The sequence below is a fragment of the Ixodes scapularis genome, unplaced genomic scaffold (genome assembly GCF_016920785.2).
Source record: "Ixodes scapularis isolate PalLabHiFi unplaced genomic scaffold, ASM1692078v2 PGA_scaffold44__24_contigs__length_19508400, whole genome shotgun sequence".
NCBI lineage: Eukaryota > Metazoa > Arthropoda > Arachnida > Ixodida > Ixodidae > Ixodes > Ixodes scapularis.
Window position 1 is genome coordinate 199,254 of NW_024609873.1, and position 22,186 is coordinate 221,439.

At 45.5% G+C, this 22,186-nt stretch overlaps 1 protein-coding gene across 1 annotated transcript in view; it reads right to left on the reverse strand.

The window, feature by feature from the left end:
• The window catches only part of LOC121837504 (zinc finger MYND domain-containing protein 11-like), a 102,564-nt gene that overhangs the window by 17,231 nt on the left and 63,147 nt on the right, over positions 1 to 22,186 (reverse strand). Inside the window, exons 3-7 of the mRNA XM_042293106.1 lie at positions 15,325 to 15,510; positions 10,822 to 10,968; positions 4,625 to 4,720; positions 1,262 to 1,445; positions 55 to 310 (exon numbers count right to left, since the gene is read on the reverse strand). Of these exons, the coding sequence (XP_042149040.1) occupies positions 55 to 310; positions 1,262 to 1,445; positions 4,625 to 4,720; positions 10,822 to 10,968; positions 15,325 to 15,510 (869 nt within the window). The remainder of the gene's footprint in view (positions 1 to 54; positions 311 to 1,261; positions 1,446 to 4,624; positions 4,721 to 10,821; positions 10,969 to 15,324; positions 15,511 to 22,186) is intronic.

The window sequence follows — 22,186 nt, forward strand, 5'->3', positions numbered from 1 at the left end:
CTAAGCGCAGCTTATCCAGTGGCTCTAGGACGGGCAAGGGAGGCCGGGAGTCACCTCTGGTGGTAGCCGCCGAAGAAGCGGACGTCGTAGCAGTGGTCGTCGATGCGGATGACCTTGGCCGGCCAGTAGGGGAAGCCCTTCTGCTTGGCGAAGACCAGGTCGTGTGGCGGGTCGCATGGCTGACAGAACCAGAACTTGTCCCGCTTCTCATTGGACATGCGGTAGCAGGCGCTGCACTGGCGGATCTCGCCCAGGTCGTAGCTGCAGTCCCGCAGCATCTGCCGGGCCATGTCGGCCATGCAACTGTGAACTGCGAAGACGGGGGGGGGGGGGGGGGGGGGGGCGCTGGTCACTCCTCAGGACCGCATTCGAGAGGACGCCTGTCCTACTCAAAGTATCTCCCTCTTTCATTGTCATAATTTAGAGATTAACACACTCAACCATCCAGAATACAGTGCAATCCACTTATAACGATACAACATATAACGATGTACCGCTTATAACAATCAGTTTCTAGAGTTTCTAGACTGGAAATAATCAGTTTCTAGTCCAGATGCAACGATAATCGGTGATAATGATTGAAATTTTGGGTTTTCTCAGTATCATTAAAAGTGGGTTGCACTGTAATATTATGCAAGGGGATCGTTTTATTTCTAACAGGTTTGAATGCGAAAGCATTAACTGTCCCATGGAGAGAACCAGTGTTATCAGATTTTGAAGCCGTGCCAAACGGCACCCAAATTCCCGTCCCATGGAGCGAAGCCTGTATTCTGTAGCATCCACCCATTGGCTGGCACACGGCATAGTTCCAAGAAATGCCACCCCACAGAGAAGCCCTCTGGGGCAGCGGCCAGATTGCCGGCATGAGGGAGCGGCCGGCCGCAGAGACTGGCCGGGCAGATTATAGAGAGTATGTATGGCCAAGCTCAGCGTGGCGTGCAGCTTCTAGGAATAATATGCTACGTATACAAATGCTTTTTCATTCCGACACGTTAGCAGTCTTAAGTGTTTTTGCAGTTTTTTGTTGTTTTTCTTTAATGCAGACTGTGTTTCAGGGCCGGCTTCAAAGTCTGGGGCATCCAGAAAGATTGTAACACAAAAGATGACAACACAGCCAGCTGTCATTGCAGAAATAACTTGGTCCCTTAGCAAGAAATGAATCGACGCACAACACAGGACAAAGTGGAGAGACAAAGGGGCAGAGGACGAAGTGGACAGAGGAAAAAGCGGCAAGGGACAAAGTGGGGAAAGTGGCACTCACTGCCGTAAAAAATGACGACGTTGTGAACGATGGTCTGGGCGTCCGCCCGGAATTCCTCGAGCCCCGTGTAGTCGCCGTTGCGTGTCTTCTCCTCCATGGTGACCAGGTCCATTTTCTGGTAGATGAGCTGGTTCTGCTTCCAAGTGTCTGCTTCCGTCGAAAGCAGGCGGTGCAGCTCCTTCGTCTGCAATGCCAGGCGGGCCCCATTTTGTCTTTACTTACCATGTCCAGAATGTGTGTTGCACCATCATCTCCCAGACAACAAGGCTATGGTGCTAAATCCTCTACATATATTCCTTATCAGAGGCCAGCGTAGAATGAAAATTGGAAACGAGCGCTGTATCGGTGTTTGGCTGGGTCTCTTGTTCGATCGGTAACCAAAAGCTGGTCCGGCACTCGAGTCCAATGTGCCCGTTGGATATAACAAATCCAGCACTACGTTCTTGTCATCTATAGTCCGTTGCAACCTAAGAAGAAAGGGCGAGGGTAAGACTGGCCGGGGAGGAGGAAGCAGATAGAACGATGGAGAAGAGAGGGGGAAACGTCCTTCTCTCTTCAGCGTTCCGTCTGCTTCCTCCTCCCCGGCCCGTCTTACCCTCGCCCTTTGTTCTTAGGTTGTAACAGACTATAGAAAGCGTTCGTCTTGCCCTAACATTTGAGGCCCACTGTGGTATGAAAACAGAGGAGTGGGCCCCATCTCCATGCATATAAAGTTTGGGGAACTTAAAACTAACCGTAGCTGACATGACCTTAGGATAAGTTCCTCAAAGGATAAGGAGAAGTGCATTAATTACAGCATTTGGCACCAGCAACGTGACGATTTTTTGACATTCGACTCAAAAATGTTTAGCCAGAAACACTAGGTATTTTGCTGACCGGAAGTCTACACTAGGCAATGTGCCAAATAAGTCATGCTCCCTACGAACTTCCTGGTCAAGCACACTGATTACGAGCATTGGCAATTGGTATGTCAGATCATTAGCTTATGGCACGCAATTTTCTCTGCCCCCTTGTTGTTCTCCCTTGCACTATAATTGAGATGCAGCAGATATTATGTCACCAGTGATGTGATTGGCCTAAGCCATTTTGGAGCACCTTTTGGAGCAGCCAAAACGGTGTATTGGAGCAGCAAGATTGGCCTTTGGAGCAGCCAAAACAGTGTTTCGGAGCAGCAAAAAGTGGCTTTTGGAGCAAAGTTCTTTTATAAAAATAAAAATATTTGTTTTAAGTGCTGGACAAAGGAAGGGCACTTTGCTCGCAACAATAAACAAATTATGGTCAAGTTAGACGACCTGGGAGTCTTTCAAGTTGTTAACTGAAATGCCAATGACACAACATATTTTGCAATGCTTCAGTTAAATGACATATATGTACCCGCTATAGATAAATAAGAACCAAATTGGCCATATTAAATTTATTTGAATATGACCAGCTTAGCAGTAAATATGAAAGCATAAACTTCACTAGTTATATAATATAATAAATAGAAGCAGTATCCAACTGATGAAAGACGTAACTACAGCAATGCAATACGAAACTGTACATATAAAACGGGTGCAGTACGACTGCTGGGTGCTTTTCCTTTTGCTTGTCGAAACTTTCTGCAAGGCTTCTGCAAGCCTCGCTTAGCTTTCGGCAAGTAATGAATGTCCACTTTCAATGCCTCCAAAGAGACGTTGAGACATCCCACAAGTGTACAGTGCTGTAGGCGTTGCCGAGCAATTCCAAAACGTCTCCCATTGTTTTACTGCTCCCCAACATGCAGATTTTCGTCAGAAGCAAGCAAATGTAAAGCAATGGATTGCAAGCGTCCCGGCTGGTACCTCTGTCGTGCAATCATGTTCGCATGCACATGAGGGCAACTTCGGCAGCTTGCAGTTGCACGCGCTTCGTTATGCGAGCGGAGACGGCTGTTCGATCGAAACCAAAACTCTGCCACTCCGCTCCGTCGCCATCTGGTCCCCAAAATTGTATGCAAAATGTAACAATCCAGCATAAAAAAAGAAAAGAAAAACAGTCCAGCGGCGCATGCTTGCCAGGCCAGTATGCGAGGCACAAGCTAATTTGAAAGGTTAAAAAGCGCGAACAAAACAAGGACAATAAAGCCAATAAAAAAATGAAAAAAAGAACCTGAGCGCATTAATGCAAGACATCGCGAGTCAGGGTCAAAAAGTTCTTGAAGCGCTTTGTGCAACAACTGAACTCAAGATAAACAAGCGCGCAGTGCCGGTTCAGCGTGCAGACATTGCCTTTTTTTGCTTTAGCTAACTTGTCTTAAACTTTCTTTTGCAACAGACTTTTCATGTACCGGGGTCCCTCTCAAAAGAAATCCTACCCAGAAAACCTAGGTAAACAGTACTTCGACACAACAGCCTTTGAGCTAGGGGGATTTTTGTAGTAGCGTTTTATTGTAAACAAGGGCAGGATTGCTGATTACCCTGCAGCGGTCCTTACGTTTCATTTTAGAAGGCGCCATATCTGCAGCAATGTGTGGACGGGAACACCCGACGTCATAACCACGGTGACTGGTATAGGCAAGGACCAAAAAGAGTTTTGGCACGGCCGTTTCTTTCAGAAGCGAGTGCTTCAGATCACAAGCAACTCCCAATGCGCAAAAACGTGGTTTCGTTTTACAACATGACGGCATGGCTGGTACCCGGCAATCTATAGCGTCGGGGCGTCCATATACGCATGCATCTATAGTTAAAATATTTTCAAGAGGATGCGAGACGAGACCCACGAGAGCGCGAAATGAGGAACGGCGGGAAAAACCATCCGAGACCGGATGGACAATTGATGCAGTATACTTTCTGTCGGGCGGTCTCTTGCGCCGCCTAGCTCACGCATGCTCAATTAAGGTACTCAGTTTAGTTTCGGTTTTGAAAGGCGACCGAAATTAGTCCTTTGGCGCAGGCTTGGCGCAGATTACCCATATTTCGGCGAAATGTAGCAGGATGTAGCAGGGTTAGCCCCTTGGCGCAGTTTGGCGCAATTGGCGCAGCAATCACATCACTGTGTCACTGATGCAAACTTGCAAATACTAATTGCAAATAACTGTCTGCTATTTGCCAGGCTGATGGAAAGCTTTGCAACTGCCAATATTTTCAATTTTTACTTGGAATTTCAGATTATAAATAAGAAATGGAATATTTACACACATTATTTCATATCTACACAGTTTCCTTCGAGATAGTAATGTCCTACAGTACCATGTTTCTGCATCACATTGTGTTCGTCCAATGAGGCGCCATGTCTACCAGGAATAGCCTTTTCCAATTCCTCTTTTTGTTTGGCCTGGGCTCATGCTTACTGTATCCCTCGGGGGTTTAACCCTGTCAAAAAGAGAGAATGTGGCCAACATACCGTGCATGTCTTGTCCTTGAGTCGAACACAGGTGTAGCCAAGGAGCATGTTCAGGTCCTCTGCCTTCAGCTTCAACTCATCCTTTTCCTGCAGTAGCTGCAACACAGAAATGTTTGCTCGTATTGACAGTACAGTAAAACCTCGTTATAACAAAATGGGATATAACAAACTAATGGATATAACAAAGCAATCATAATTCCCCTTGCTTGCTAATAGTGGGAAGAAATGGACATTGGCTATAACAAACTAATGGTTATAACGAAATAATTACGGCCGCTCCTTCAAATTTGTTATAACGAGGTTTTACTGTATGTACCAAACAAATATTTTTTGAAGCTGCACCCATCAGATGAATCTGTTTGTCATCAAAGGTTGTGAGTCCATCCGGAGATCACGCCGGTAGACGCAACGAAATGCACAAGTTTAAATGGGCCAGCAGAATTGATAATGGCAAGCCAGTTCCAAAATTCTCAGCGAGATGACGTCATTCATTTAAAGCTTACACTTAAGGTGGATTCTTGTCTCTCACTGTTACCTTTAGGAAGTTTTATGTACTTCTAAGATATTAATTGTTTTATTTTATTTCACAGTGATTCCGTGAGGACCAAACCCCTCTGGCAGAAGGGAAAAAATATAAAACAAAGCACACAAACATGTATCGATCCACATGACAGCACCAGCCCAGAATCTTTATAAAAATGAATAATGGGCTATGTGCTTTGCTCACCAAAATGGATAATGGGCTATGTGCTTTGCTCACCATGATTAAGAAAGGAAGTAGGTTCCAGCTGTTTTCTCTGCTCCAAATAAACTATCTGCATTGTGCAAAAGAACTAATAGAAGCCCAGATGACTAATACCCTAGTTACACGGGCGCTTTGAACTGTCGTTGAGTTCAATCACAGTTATCGGCCCCAACTGTGATTGAACTGAACTGAACTGAGATGGTGCTACACGGCTCTCTAGAACGCAGTTGAAGCTAAAACGAAACTAGTTCTTGTGCCACGTGATCAGTCTAATTGTTAAAGTAATCTACTCGGAGAGACATATTTTATTTACTATAAGTATATCATACATTATGTTTAATACCTTGTTGCTTTTTAGCGGCGTTTACATCAGTACCAAAGCAGATTCAGGGCTAAGTTGCGCATATTTTAGGCTTGGTGGAGCTAGCTACAACCCACTACGATGGGTGCACCCATTACTATCTGCCTATTCACACAGCTGGTCCCGCCGCCATCTTCGCTCGTTTGGTGGCTTGCCGGCTAGCCGGGATCGTTTTAGCGGCAGTTCGGACGCCGAAAGCCATTCCTTCCCGGATATTTTGCTGCTACGATTCTTTTTAGACGCCTCCCCCTGCATTCCGAAACAGTAAGTGCCTCGGAAACGATGGTCGGCGGCAGCGGTCTCGCGGACAGGCGCCATTTTACCTCAGTTGGGGAAGTCCGTTCAGTTGAACTGAGGTAGGGGAGCTCAGTTGAACTCAATTGTCATTAGCGGCTCGATGACAGTTGGTGCCGCCGTGTAACTCCAACAGATCGCGACTGAGTCAACTGTCGTTGACTCAATGGCAGTTGAAAGCCCCCGTGTAACTAGGGTATTAGCTGTGACAGAAGGGGCTTGCAAAAAGAAGGACGTGACAAAGTACCACAACTGTGTCGCTGCCGTCATTTATGAGATCCCCCTGTCATGCAGGAGGGTCTATGTTGGCCACACGGGGAGATGCATCCACGATAGAATCAGAGAACGCTCTCTGTCCACTAGGCAATCCCCGTCTGGCCACTTGGCCATACATTGTGATCGCTGTGAGTGTAACCCAAATTTAATGAAACAAAAATAGTGGGAAGCGGCGCAACAAAAATTGTGCGCGAAATTCTGGAGGCCTTTAAGATAAAATCCCATGGCACCGATGCATGTATCAGTGCCTCCTCGCTATCCCTAACAAATAAGGAATATTCATATTTTAGAAAAAAATGTGTCACATAGCAAAACATGTTAGTTTTCACCACTTCTTTATCTGCAAGGTGAATGTAAAATATTTCCCATGCACATGTGTACGTCAGCCTATGTTCGCATTTGTGTTTTTTCAAATTATAGTTTAGTTGAAAGCAGGGATGGGCAGCTGTATTTCAAATACAAGTATCTGAAATATGTATTTTAAATACTTTGTGTATTTTGCATTTGTTTTTAATTACAAATTGGGTAATGTATTTGACGTGTGTATTTAAATACTAAAACGTGGGTATTTCAAATACAATTGTAACTAAATACAATTTTGTGGGCGAAAATACATCCCTAAAATTTATTGTCACTGTCCAGAGCAGGAAGAAAACTACGTTCTGCACCGAATGCAGTGTCTCTCAATCAAGCACAAGCGTTTAGTGACTTTGTGATTAGGGTACTAGTCCAGGGCAAGAATAGTTACAAAATCGAAGTTCACAGGCAGACTGGCTAAATAAGTGCCTGTGACAACTTGTGATGCTTTCCATCCATATTTTTGCCTGGAACATTCTAAATGCACGGGTCGTCAGATTTTCGCAACTGGTGCGAGTAGCAACAATAAAAAATTATCTAGCTAGTGCTGCACGTCTTGGTCGTCTCGGTTCTTTGTTGGTCTATACCAAAATGTAATCGTCAAAAAAAGCTGCTTGAAGCTCTGTACTTTTTCCACCTATTACGTCCAAGCTGATTACATTTTGTGTGATTATATTTCTATTACGCTTATAGAGCCTCGCACACTAACTCCCGAGTGTGCGATGCAAAATTAAAATGAGATACCCAGGAACCCATTGCAGGTGCCCTGAAGTCGCTGACACAAATTTTGAGGAATGTATCTGGGAAAGTATTTGGAGGAGACCAAATACAGTTGGTTGTATTTGCATCTTGTACTTAAATGCTTTTTTAGGAATGTAATTAGATTTGTAATTAAATACATTTTGGACAAAGTATTTTGTATTTGTATTTCGATACATATTTGCATATATTTTGCCCATCCCTGGTTGAAAGTATGTCTCGTCTTGTCTGCATCTCTTCTTGTGTCGAAGAACTTGTTGTTGGGCTAGTTGGTGTTGACTGTATTGAACCATGGTTATAAGCGCTAAAAAGATGTACACAAGATAGAAGACAAACACGGGCACTACTCACAACTGTATTGGGAAAGGAAGATGGAAGTACATATATATATATCTAATACACTTATCGTCACCCAGGCTACACATGCGCGAGATACAAGAGCATAAACCTGCTTACATATATTTATCGAAAAAACGAATCTCAGCATTATACAATGCTATTGACGTGTCGCTGACGCACTGGGGTCCCCTCTTCTTGATAATATATGGCTCTTGCAGTTTGCATGCTCTATGAATTCTGCTTCTACCGAGAACCTTGGTATCGCCGAAGCGTGGCTCGCATTTGCATGACCTACAGTCCGCGGGCAAATGTGCCCCTTCATTTGTCTCTAAATTCTGTGCGTGCCCTCTTAAATGGTCGTTCGTGAATTCCCGTTTGTCCAACGTTGAACAAACGGGAAGAAACGAGAGTTTGCATGAAAAAAAAAGTTGCTATGTAAGCTGCATCTTTGTATAAGCTGCCGTACAAGTCGCACCTCTTTTTACACATGCTGCACGGCAAAACTGCATTGATAAGACCACATATCTTTGTTGTGGTTGCAATATATGTGCAGGCGGGAGCCAGCTTCAATAATCTCGCCAACAAATCAAGCGAAAAATATAACCCTCGTGGCAAATTTGTTTTCGTGTGGCAGCCACCGCTATGGAGTGCTGCAGAGGACGGCGTACAGAGTAGCTGCAGCACCAAACATATTCCGCTAAGCTTCGGACCGTCTTTGGATTGCCGGAAGAGCAGGCCACCGGCGGGTGCTCTACTATTTCTCCTTTGCCGTTAATATCGGCTTCATCTTGCTAAGGTTCATACTTATAAATCAATGTGCATAAGTCGCACTGTTTCGTAAGACACACCGATGGAAATTAGGAAAAAAAGATGCAACTTGCACACTGGAAAATAGAGCAATCGTGGAACAGGGTTAAAAATTGCGGACGAAGAGACAAGGACAAATGAAGAAGAAACGCAGAACACAGACAGGAGCATTCCTTCCTTGTTTGTCCTTGTCTCTTTGTGCGTGATTTTAACCATGTTCAACGTTTACCAACTCGCCCAGCTTACTACTTTACTACAGCAATCGCGGCACTCAGGTAACTCTTTCCACAGAAAAGCTTTAATTCTCTGTTCATTACACCCAAATGTAAACACCGGAAGACGCCGCAAGACGCGCCGTCGACATTGCTGACGCAAGGTAGGCGGCGTGGCGTGGCTCTGCTAACGACGACGTTTGGGAGGGAAAGGCACAGGTATTTGTCTTGCTTGGGCAGCCTCAACAAAATTACTGAGGCGCCAACAATCAGGTATATTTGACCGAGCTGGTTCTGTCGTTCGACAAAGGTTCGACGCCTCATAAAGAGCCCGTGAAAAGAAAAAAATGTTTTTTAAACAGTCTGGTTGGGGCACGTGTGTCAAAAAAAATGAATTTGACGCGGAAAAAAATGTTTTGGAGCAATATTGGTGGCGAGATTTATTTTAAATTCTGTGTGCGAAGTCTACGACGTCACAGAACGGTCATTCACTCTTTCCACCTCAACGTGAAGGCGAAGCCGATTCACCTCTCCTCCACGCGCCCAAAATTCCGAGAGAAAAAACAAGTGGAAAGGAGGTGACTACCTGCTAAATCGCGTCTCGCGCCATCAATATTGCTTTTAAAATTTTTCTTCGTTCGCCTAAAATAAATTTTTTGACACGCGTGTCCTGCCAAACTGTTTAAAAGAAAACTTTTTTTTTTCTTTTCAGGGGCTTTTCAAAGTCATCTGGATATACGATAGACCCCTTGCTAAGTTATGCAAGCACCAATGAGCATGTTGTAAGTTTAGTTACACATGCTGCATACAGTGGCATCACTAGGGGGAACGAAGGGGGGGGGGAAGATAGCTTCGAGTACAGCTGGGCAGTGAAAATGGAGAAGGGGATGTCGCGACCCCACTCCCCACCGCTCATCGTTGCCCTTTCGTTTCAAGGATCGTTGGCTGAAACTAGGGGGTGTGGGAAGGGGGTCGTGGTGGGCCACCGTTTTGGGTGCCGCTGACCCTAGTGATGCCACTGGCTGCACACACCGGCTTCTACAACAAAAGCTCTCATCAAGCAAATACCTGAAATTAATAGAAGTTTGCGTATACGCTCGTAGTCTGTCACTTCCTATCTTTTTATAGACAAGGCGAGCATGTGCAACATCTATGCCTACGTTTCCAGCATCCTCCTTGATGCTCGCATATTTCGGCACAAAGGTCTAGTACAGGGGTGGCCAAGCTGCGGCTCGCGAGCCGCATGCGGCTCTTCGCGTGTTAAAGTATGGCTCGCGGCTCCCTCCCCTACACCCCGGCCTCCCTCCTGGCCACACGAGCACTTCCCCAAAAAAGAGAAATGGAACGCGTTTTAAATCGAAAGACATGTAGCGGTTTGGTAGTCTTGAGCTACTGCTTGCTACCTTGCGTACAGTCGGAATGGTTTTGACTCAAATAGATTAAAAGTAGTTCAAACTACTTTCAATCTATCTGCATCAATTAAGTGTCGTTTATTGCTCTACACAAAAAATTTGCCCTCGTGGTTCTGTTCGTGGTTCTGTCTGAGGCTCTTGGACCGGGTCAGCCTGGCCACCCCTGGTCTAGTAGGTCGGTGGAGAGCTCATAATAATGCTCGCTGTTTTCATAGGTACGGAAATCAACGTGGGACGAGAGATGGATGTTGTACCCGTTCCCCGACCTGGGTAATGACATCTTTGCGGGAGGGTGGAATCGAATAAACACCACGACGAGGCAACACCTCCAAGATGGCGAAGCCATTGTGCTGAATTTTCGATGGCACGTACGAGCCGCCAGCGCAGGGTGCAAAATCGGCATGATCAAGTGTTACGTACGCAGGTGGATGGACCACGTACACAAGTAACAGCTGAACTCTGACGCAGCACTCTTAAACAATCTGCGTCCAGTGCTGGGGTGCAGATTGTCACCCCAGCGCTGTAATGTGTGACAGTCTAGAACTACAGCCTTCCTACCTAGATGATGTTAAAGACAGAGACTTTGTGTCCCAGGACAGCCGTCGCTCCCTGAGGCGGTTCGATGGCCCGCTCACCTGGCAGACAGAACAGACAAACTTCTCCTCGTTGGAAAGGTCCTCCTTGACACAGACAACGTGGTACACTCGGTGGCAGGAAGTGCAGAGCAGCACGTCTCCGCCCCGGTGGCACTCGAAGCAGTACCAGTCATGTCCATCCCGTTCCTGCAAAGACCAATGCTACGCTTGCCTCCAAAGTTTCGTGCGTGCGCCTCCTATCAAACCTGAACGTGAATAAAGCTATCTAAGTCCCGTCACGTCCCAAATAATGTTAGGTAGACTTCCCCTTTAATTCGTCCCGCGAATCCGCTTAGCAAGATATTGAGCACTTACCATAAAACACCGAGCTACAATAAGCACCCATGTCTCAATAAGCATTCACCCGCCACTTTTGAAATGCGTGAACTTGAAGCATTCCAAAACTTAGCAAAAGGCATACTAAGCGTGCACTCCAGACTTCTAAGCCAACCCAGCTAAAAAGTGTGCGTCACAGAAACAGCCGCTCACCACTCGCATAATGCGCTATTATCGTGGCACCGTCGTAGTTTCTGCGCTGCCTCCGAAGCGCAATTCTAAAAATTTTTGTGCCGCTTTTGCCTTCGACTTTGCTCGCATGCCTCATTCATACTTCGTCTACGACGAGTCTCCTCGGTGCACCGCTACTAAAATTCGCGTCCTTCAGATCCGCTGCAGACTTTCCAGAATCCAGCCACACGGCGTTCCAGTTTGCCTGCCCAGACGGTCATGCGCGTGCACCAGCAGGACAGGGTGTCAACTACCGTCAGTGCCAACTAGAAGACAAAGGCCTGCGCATCACATCATCGTTCGTGGGCGCTTCACCCACCGCAAGCGGCAAACAAGTCGAAGCTTGACGAGAGCCGCAGCGGAGCGGCAGACATTTCCGTCTTGGTGTCGCCGCGTGCCAACGTTGAACTCGTTGTGATACGCCGTAAGACGCGCCATCGACATTGCTGACGCAAGGTAGGCGGCATGGCATGGCTCTGCTAACGACAATGTTTGGGAGGGAAAGGCACAGGTGTTTGTCTTCTAGGCGGTATTACGCACAAGCCTAGCAGACAAGGCAAGAACGGCAGGGTGTCGCTTTTGGACACCCTGCCTCCGGTGGACACTCGCTGCCTTTAGACGTGCTCTGGCGTCACGTGTATGCTTGCGGCTCTCCAGATGCCGAAGCGTCATCGAAGGTAAAAAGAAATGGAATGCGTACGTACTGCCTTTAATTTTCCGACGTTTGTCCCGTTCACAGCTTGGTTTGTGGGGGGGTTGATTGCGGAGGAAACGGTTGCTGGCATTTACAGCTCGCTGGTCCAGATTTGGCTCGACGGACGGAAACTTTTGTCTTTGTATAAGCTCGGCGGCGGCGGCTGGAAGCGATCGAGGGGTGACACCGTCGCCAAGAGTTTGTGTGAAGGGTGCCCGCGCATATTACCCAGGAACTTCCCGCTAACAGCTGTTGCCGTAAAACAAGGTGCTCCTCCTCTCAGTTGCTTCTCCGTGCCCCTTCTGTATTTATGCTCTCAAACCTAGGTAATGAGCGCCCATCTGTCAGTTTTGAAAGATTATCTCCAAATGCTGGGTGGGTGCTTGCTCAGCATTCTATGTCAGGTAATTAATGAGAGCGTTATTTACATATTGCAGTACGCACTATGGTAGGTAGCGGGTTAAGGACCAAGTAAATGCTCCACCTCCAGTGCAGCCCGCTGCCTTCTGCGGATTTTTGGCTGCGCATGCGACAATGTGTCATCAAAGGCAGAAAGCTCGCACCGAAGGCAGAACATCCATTTAGTTCTTAACCTGTTGTCGACTATAATTCCTACTGGGCTTGTCTAGAGGTGGTCCCCCAAAGACTTTTTAACCAACAGCAACAGCTACAAAAAGGCCTCCCTCATTTGACCTTGGTCGTGTGGACAGAGGGGGCAAAGGAGCCCGAGCTGCACTGTTACTGTGAGGCAGCCATGAGTTTGATTACGAAAATGATCCTGGCTGAATCCAGCTTGATCCAGCTGGATCAGGTCTCACTTCCAGCTGGATACAACGAAACCAGATCCGAAATTCAGCACCAGCCAGACCAATGTTCACCCAAGAAGCGACTGGGCCCAATGCTCGGACGAGGGCCGGCAGAAAATATGGTGCCTGGAATGCGTCTTGGACAGACATGTTTAGTGTCTTCCTCGCCCATACATCGAAAGTGGCCCCGAAGTTGCAACAAATGATGTCACTATGTTATGGGCAAGGCAAATCGTTCCCTGGGGTTTATTAGACACAAACTGTTTTTAGCACCTCCTGAAACTCGTCTGCTAGCTTTTAAATCATTTGTCAGGTCGCAACTGGAGTATGCTAGCATCATATGGGCTCGTCATCAGGATTATCTGAAAACTAAATTAGAGAGCATTCAAAACAAAGGAATGTGCTTCATTTTCCACGACTATTCACCTTACACGAGCGTTTTGGCACTGAAACGAAGAGCACTTGTACTACCTCTATTAGAAACCAGGCATAGGGTCTCACGTCTCACGTTCCTTCACAACATGTATTACTATAATGTTTCGCTCAAAGAATGTCTACTACATTCAGCCCATCGCATTTATGATAGGGGTGTGCGAATATTGAAATCTTCGAACGCAAATTGAATATGAATAGACAAAAAATGGGCTTCGAATATTAAATATGTGTCTAGTAATAAAAAATGACAAAACAAGAGGTAACAGAAGGTTTTATTGCCTTTTTAAAATAAATCAATGCAACTGCATTTTACTGGGCTGCAGCAGGCTAAAGATACTTCTAGAAATGCACTCATTACAAATTATCACGTAGGAAAATTAACTGCTCAACGTGTTCAGAAAGTAAGTACTCCCTACGCGCTGTGACAACATTTTCGCCAGTAGAAAGACCCTTTCACTCGGGAAACCTCCGAAATTTCACTAAAGTTTGAAGAAGTTTGACTTATGGACAGTGTTGCCCAACTGCTACACGAATATTTCAAATTTTGGCAAACAAATAATTTAGAAAGTACTTTATTTTATATTTCATGAAATGGTTACCATTATGTTTACACCATATAAAAGCGAAAATATGTGCTTTTAATGCTTTCATTAGTTATTAATGTGAACCAGTGATGCCAATAAACCCAACAAGTATTACACTTTTCCTCCTCCAGGTGGAGTCAACTAGCGTTTTTAATTTTCCTGCATGCACACAAAAGTCTAACTTCAGACAAACCTTTGTCGAACATCACGTTGAAGGTTCAAAAAAGTCGAACTTGGTCGAACTCGAACCTGAGCAGGTTCGCGACATCCCTAGTTTTGAGTGCACGGGAATGGCAGGAGTTTTTGTCAATGGCGATGTAATGTTCTACTCGCACCTAGCTTTTTCTTTCGAGAATTATTTTATGTTTATATTTTACTCTCGAGGTTCATTTTATTGTATCAATTTATAGAATGTGCAATTACATCACATATTGCCATAAAAGTGCCACACAACAAAGGGCTTGGTGCAAAAGAAACCGAAACTGATCCTGTCTTGCTGCCATCGGACAGATAGAAACGGAGCAGACCGATAACGCACTCATCAACACCTTTCTCAGTGAATAAACATAATCATAGGGGAATGCGTGGCAGGCAGATTATTTGTTACTTGCTGGAATATTTGCAGTTTGTGCGAATATTCGTTGTTTTTTCCGAATATGCCATTTTCTAATCGAATATGTTTCGAATAAGGAAAATATTCGATTTGTGTTCGAAATTTTGAATATTCTCACACCCTTAATTTTTGATAGACATCATCATGCTCACAAACTTCGCTCACCTCATTGTAGTATCTTACCAATTTTGCAACTTCCCGTTGCAGCTTGCCATTTCAGCATGGAACTCTTTACCTCATTGTAAAGTTGTTGCAGATAGAGCAAATTTCAGATCTTCACGTGAAATATTATTTCACATCATCCCGGAATGAATCTTGTGTGCAAAGTCATTTTTGTTTGCTGTTTTTTGTCCAAAAACTTTTTTTTTGTCCAACATGCGTATATTATTGTAATAATTAATAGTGGTGTGCTTTTGTTGTTTTCCTACGACATATGTATCGTATGTGTTATTTTGTATTGCACTGTCTCCACCTTTGTAACTCCCTCCCTCCTCATACCATGCCCGAAAAGGCGCTGTGAGGTACATATTAAATAAATAAACAAACAAAAAAATAAATAAAAAAAGCTGGCATGTCATGTTGTCGGATGTCGCCATCCTGGCAGGTGGTGCCAGAAGTCTTAACAAAAAGTGTGAGCGAACATGAGTGCCACCGTCGTCACGGCGTCCCAACTTCTGGAGCTGGAGAGTGACCTGCAGTACAAAAGGCGCCTGCCACATCCAACCCCGCCGCTGGGACGCCACCAAGGTCGCGGCCAGTGACAGCACGACGCTCGTACGATGTTGTCAGGTGGAAATCGGGGGACCACATTCGAGATCACACCCGTCAGGGACACGTTCCAGGCAGCGTGAAATGGGTTCTCACCGGGGGCTCCTCGGGCAGCTGGAAGGCCTCCTGGGGCACGCCCACCTTGGAGCCCTTGAAGCCCATCTTCTTGCGGGACAGCATCAGGGCGTCCCGCACGGCGTGGCCCAGCTGCCGCTCCGTGTCTGCCGCCGACAGGTGGTGCTTGCGGCGCATGTAGTTGGCCACCCGCTCCAGGTTGCTCACCTGGGCAGCACGGGTAACAACCTCGTTTAAATTAATCCACTCCAGAACGGGGCGGGATGTTGAGTGGACCGGGACTAGACTACCGTAACGTTCCGAGAGATAGCCCGCCAAAAATCAAGAGCAAATCGGGTGAAAACGAAAAGTGGGCTAACTTTCCGTGTGGAATCGAAAAAAGTTGTGCCCCTGCCGAACTTGTTAGCAAGACAAAGGGCAATGAATTAAAGATGACTGTACTTCCCAGACAGCAATGTTTGTTTATATTCCGCCATGGCTAACTTGCTGCCTTTACGCCGAGGTCATCATAGATGCGAGCACAGCAATTACTAGGAGTGGGTTATGCTTCGGTGTTTAAAAATAAATAGCAAATCGACTCAAAAAGAGGGGGGGCGGGTTATTTTTGAGGGTGAGCCATCTCTCGGGATACTGCAGTAGGCACATGTAGGGGATGACCAAAATGCAGCTGCAGCCCACCAAAAGCTCCCAGAGCGGAGTGTGGAACCGGAACCAAACTGTTATTTTTAGTTAAACCGGAACCAAACCAAACCAAAATTGTTGCCGCCGTCATGGAACCGAACCGGTACTGAAACGGAAAAAATTTAACAACGACCAATTTAAAACGATTGTCTTTTTTTTTTATGAACTGAATTTTAGGTCATTGAAAAATTGGCAGTGGTATCTGCTATATCTATCGGTAAACCATCATATACCGAATTACTAGCCATGAATGAGAAATGGTGGGATTTCATACCAGCTTTGTATTAGCATTCCAATTAATTATGTGATGTCACGTGTCACGCAATAGTATTATGCGATGCAGTCACGTGACGTCACGGCATCAAGTCGTCGCATAGCGTTAGTATTATGCGATGCAGTCACGTGACGTCACGGCATCAAGTCGTTGCATAGCGTTACACCATGACACTACACCACTATTTTACCCCTAATGTTAATAGATCCAATCAAGTTGTTGACAGTGTGACGCCTCATACCCCCCAAAATCGCAGTGTGTGTCAAGAAGAGATACCACTACATACTCAATTGTTGTGCGCCCGAGCACTCGACTGAGTCTCAGGACGATCATAACATTGGCAAACATCCAAGTAGCGAGTCGTGTTCAATCGAAGATGGGAATAGACAAACTCCAATAAAACTTTGTGAAGCTCAGACCGTGGCCTATGCTTTTGCCATTCCCAGATGGACATTGGCAGTATACAATTAGCATCAAATCATGTGATCGCTTGTTCTCCTTGCGAGTTGAGGGGGAACGCTGCTTATGTGTTTTTCTGCGACTGCAATTTCGTAGAGAGAAAAGCTAATGCATTTTCCAGAAGTTATCAATGTCGAGGATACGTTAGAAGTGGAATACATATACTGACACTGCAAAAGCCGCTGCACGGTCCGTTTTAACATATACTATCGCGAACCGTATGAGCGGCAATGCCGGAGCGCGTGGCCTTCGATACATGCGCTGCACTACGTTGAGGATGATAAAACAGCGTGGTGGAGAGCGGGTACTGCAATCAGATGAACACATTGGAGTAAGCACTCTCTCTCCCAGCCCTGTCTCCACTATGGTGTTCTATCAGCCTCGAGGTAGCACAGGAGGAGTTGAAAACCACGCTAGAGTACTGCACGGGCCTAGTTCTTGAGGCCCGGCTTGGTGCGATGGGATGCCTACACCTGATCAGGCCCGGCCCATGCATCTCTTAAATTCCAAGCTGCCCTGGGAAGTTGTTGGTGCATTTTGTTCGTTTAGCCCAATTTGCATAAAAGATGCTGTCAAGATGTTGTGTCGGTATAAAAAATCTGAGTGTCAACATAGCGATGTTCATAGCACTTGTTCAAGAGATGAATAAATGTTTTGAAACATTACTAGAAAGCATATACAAGTCCCAGATTTTATGCAGTCCATTATGAGCTGAAGTCATAATGGGTTATAAATGTTCAGTATTTACGTGTTCGTCTGTTGGCATTTCGGCTTTTTCGCTTTTTCAAATCTAAACGATCATTGCGTTAGCATTTTCTTAATGTTTTCCAAAGTGTGCTACATCATTGCATGAGCCTGGCCTGGGACCGGAAAAAATTCATGCTTTTTAGCCTGGGCCCGGCCTGAGACCAGAAACAATTCGTGCTACCCGACCCGGGCCCGGCCCTCAAGCTGGGCCAAGCCCAGGCTTTCAAATCGTCCTGGTGCCATGCAGAGTTCTAGGCCACTCGATCTGGCGTTCCCGCTCGTACTGTTCACGATAGTAGGTAGCACGGAGGCACATAAGTATGCTTCCATTACTTCTGAACTGCAACAGAATGCTGTCACCGAGTGTAGAAATATTGAAACTACTAAATGAGACTTAATAACCAGACCATACATTACGTAGAACTACAAGTCTGTACAAGGGAATGGGGGATACATACAAAAAAATACCCTCACAGAGATCAGGAGGTTTGTTCTCAGGTTCTTGCTATCAGCGTCGACCACCTCTGCAATTTGCTTAAACTTCCCAGTCCTTGGGTGCAAAATGACTCAAAAATGATTGTCCAATAAACAGAGGAATGACAGAGAAAAAGGGGCAGGGTAGTTCTAGAAACATACCGTGTTAAAAAAGTTTTTTGGAGCCATATCTACAGCGTGTTCCCCCCAAGAGAATTGCAGGGTTTGTTTCACCTCGAAAACAAGTGACTCATCACCAAACACTCATCCTCCACCCAAAATCTAGCGATAGCAGTACAAACTAGATGCCAGAGTTGCAGAACTAATCATCATCTTATTTAAAAGTTACAGTAAAACCCGATTATATCAAACCCGGTTAATTCAAATTATTCCTCGTTTCAAACTATTTGTGAAAAGACTAGTAGCTGCAATAAAAATGCATAGAAAAAAATGCGGTTACAACGAACAAAAATTGCAGCGTCTCCCGATATATCAAACTGCCAAGAGCACCATTTTGCTCTGCAACCTGGCTTTCCCCCAACACACGCAAACTCATTGGGGGAAAGCCAGCTTGCAGAAAAGGCTGGCTTTTCTTTTTCTTTTAGGCGGTCGTGTCGACCGCCCGGAAGAAACAAAAGAAATCTCTTTAGCAAAAAGAGCGGGGAGAGGGCGAGCCGGTGAAACCTTGAGAAACGAAGAAGCAGCCACTGGGAGTAGCCGCGTGGAGCGTCCCTCATGACGTACAGATGCTCTTTCGAGAGTAGCTCAACTTTTCTAAATGTGGCATACTTGTTCGTTGACAAATTCATTAAAACTTTTATATAGAATTACCCGTTATATCAAACTGGTAGACAGTTTTTGGTGAGTTCGATATATAAACGGGTTTGACTGATATTGTGAGCGATGTTGTAAGCGACGGTGGAAAAATGGCAGCGACGAAGCCTTCAAATACATGAAGTTGAATGGCACCAGTTACCGAGAACGGCCCCCATTTTCCCATTGAAATTTTCAAAAAATCAATTATAACTTCTTTTTGTTTTAATTAGATAGCAGTTAGCTTCAAAACATTGGCATCTGTTTCGTGCCACTAGCATTTCATTTGGGCAGAGGATGAGCGTTTGGTGATGCATAGTTTAATTTTCCAATGAACAAAACACCATAAATTGTTTTGGAACATGCTGCACAGAGAGACCACAGAGCGTAGCCCTGGAACTACTTTGTTTGCACAAACACTTGTGCCAGAAAGCGCGTTTCTATGTTGCCACATGCTCGCATTGTTCCTCACAATGCTGCGCCAAGCAAAAATTGTGTTTCTCTCAAATACACAGCATGCACTTAGGGATCAGCTGCCATTTTAGCAGCCTAGCTGCTGATCGCGTACCTTCTGCAGCATACATATCCCACCGCCAAATTTCTTTTTGTCCGCAAGAAAAAGTGGTAACGACCGTCAGCATGGTGCAATGATGTCAAGTCACGACATTTATTAGAAAAAGTTCCATCTCCTGGTCAAACGCAGTGTTCACATGATATCAGCCAAGCAGACACAATCCAAGTTATGGAGCTTTCCCAGTATGCAGCAGTCTTGCGGGTAAGGAGACTAAAAATGTTGAAGTGCATGATTGATGAAGCTCATGAGCTGTAAAGTGAGGGCAGATGCACGTGCAAGTAAAACTGAATATGATACGAGCCTCCCGACAGCAATATTTTTTGCAATGTTTCTAGCTCCTGCTGGTGCCTAAGTGTGATCTATATTAGGAATATTATTTGTGGGGATTTCTATGGAGCCGCGGGTCAAAACGCTCGGCCTCCCTCGCCGTGAACTCCGGCCTGTTTGTGAAGCAGGGAGTCCCCTCTTTAAGGGCCCTCCCCTCACTCTTTCCCGGGGGGACTTCCTTCCATTCCCTTGCTTGGATACAGCTCATGACTGACAGGTGAGGAGGTTTTGCCCCGTATTGTTCTGCTGTCGGGAAATGGACTCCTCCAGTGACCGCGAAAGAGATGGAAGTGTTTTGGGGTCCTCTCCGATGCTTTTCTGATCTTGGCTCTCCAGCACCCCGCGTCTGACGGGTAAGGACCTTTGTCTTAATTTGCCAGCACAGGAGGCATTTTGGATGGGGACATAGTAGTTAATTTTAAGAGTTTTAATAAATGCTCTTGGACACTATCTTTACTCTGGCACGTGTGTGTTCTCTTCTGCTATATACGAAAGAAGGAGACAGGGCAACTGATTATTGGCACCGACAGAGGTATTTATTGAACCGACCCATGGTAATGTAGCCCTAAACATGGTCTACATCTTCGCGGAAATGTGGGAACCACACCACTAGGTTTGACGACTTTTTTGAGATCGTAGCCACTGTTGAGATAGCCCTCTGGTTCCTCTATTGGTACCACTGTCAGTAGTTGCATCTCCATGTCAATTTTTTTTTTTTTTTGTTTTACAGTAAAGCGATTTTTTATTGGATTTTTCAAAGAATTATACATTTTGCGTATTAGCCTTCAGATCTATCATGTGAGCACATGATTCATCTTTACATACCCTGTAAACCGGTGTTTCACAGTGTCAAACATGAAATAAAGAAACTTGTTTCTGCAGACCGGCCAAACAAATGCCATATTTTCATGCTGCGAGCTCCCGTGTCGCTTGCATGCAGTCAGTGGTGTAGCCAGGATTTTTTTTTTCAGGAAATAGGGGTGAGGGGGGGCTGAGGTGGCCTCCACCCCGGATAAACCACTGCCCACAGTGATGTCAACTTCATACAGTACACTTTTGGTAAAGGTAACGTGCCTGTCGGCACATTGTTGAAAATGCCGTGCTGCAAGCCTCAAAGATGGCGACCTCTTCATCTGAGTTTGGACCCAATTCTGGACGAGGACTTCAAAGTCGCGGTGACCGTTGGTTTAAAAAAAAAAAATTTCTCGCATGCTGACATCTTACATGGTCTGCTATTGATCACAGTATACAATCATTAAGCATTCATTGAATATCCTACTTCCAAACTGGCAAAAAGTATTTTTAAACAAAAAAAGAGCTAAAAAGATGCGTTCCACAAATTTTGGAGTTCATTATACAATTGTGCAGCTTCATGATTTCGCCGTACAAGGTGCTAGGGTTCGGCAAAGGTGCAGGGTTCAGGAGTGACACAAGCCTGGCGACCTCGGGAAACATTTTGCATGAAGAAAAAAGCTCGAAGGAAAAAATTATTTTAAGAGATTAGTGCAGATCGGCAAATTTGAGAATCCAAATGTGAGCGCTGCATCAGAGGTGCTCAGATTGCTGAGGAACGCTTTGAGTAACTTGATGCTTCACTGCAATCTAGAAGCATCCCATTCCGAGTGGCCCCCTATTGCCTCCCAAAGCAGGAATGGCACGCCACCATCTTTAAGGCAGTTTGAGTCATGCTCCTGATATTTTCGATAGATGGTGCCACAAGTATGAATAAGGTTTTTCATAACTTAAAAAAAAAAAGCCCATCTCATTTATTAAAAATATACATCGTAACTGAATGCACTCCCCACTATTAAACAAACTTCTAGAAATTTTTGCCCGGCATTGCTACCTTGGATAGACATGTGCACGTTCAAACCGGTTCAAACCGGTATTTTTGCTTTCCAGAGCTGATCCAGAAATGAACGGAAAGCGGTAAACCTGAACCCAAACTAATAACATTTTCGGTTCGACACTCTGACCCAGAGTACCCTAATGTCATGACCTCATCAACACTGAACTACGCCAAGGTCTGGCTTGCAGCACATTCAGCGCAACAATAATGGACACAGACTGGCACATTGGCGCATGTACTTTGTATAGATTCTGAGATTCAAATAAAACAGGGGGTCCACACTTGCAATAGCAGTTAGCATCAAATCCCTCGTGGGGATTGCAATATTCTCGCGCAAGGCCGAGCCCATAAAAGCCCAATGCCCGAGAAGACCAGTCGCTTCACGGCCTCAGTACTGGGAGAGCGGTTGCCGCACCAAGTTTGCTCTTCAACTCCGGAGACGGAGGACGTGTGCTGTTGTCCTCCCCCGAAGATATGTGGCTTCTATGGCTCTCCGGTCGATGGTGGCTCGGGGCTTTTTTGACACCTTCCCCACTCACTCAGCCGCAGTGTGTTTAGAAAACCATTGTCCTAATAAACGCTGCTGGGTCTGAATTGTCCTTTGGTATGGTGTCACTACTGGTATTTGTTGTAGGTTTAGAAAGAGTTATATATGTAAAAACAGGGGACGGGACAACACATCTTT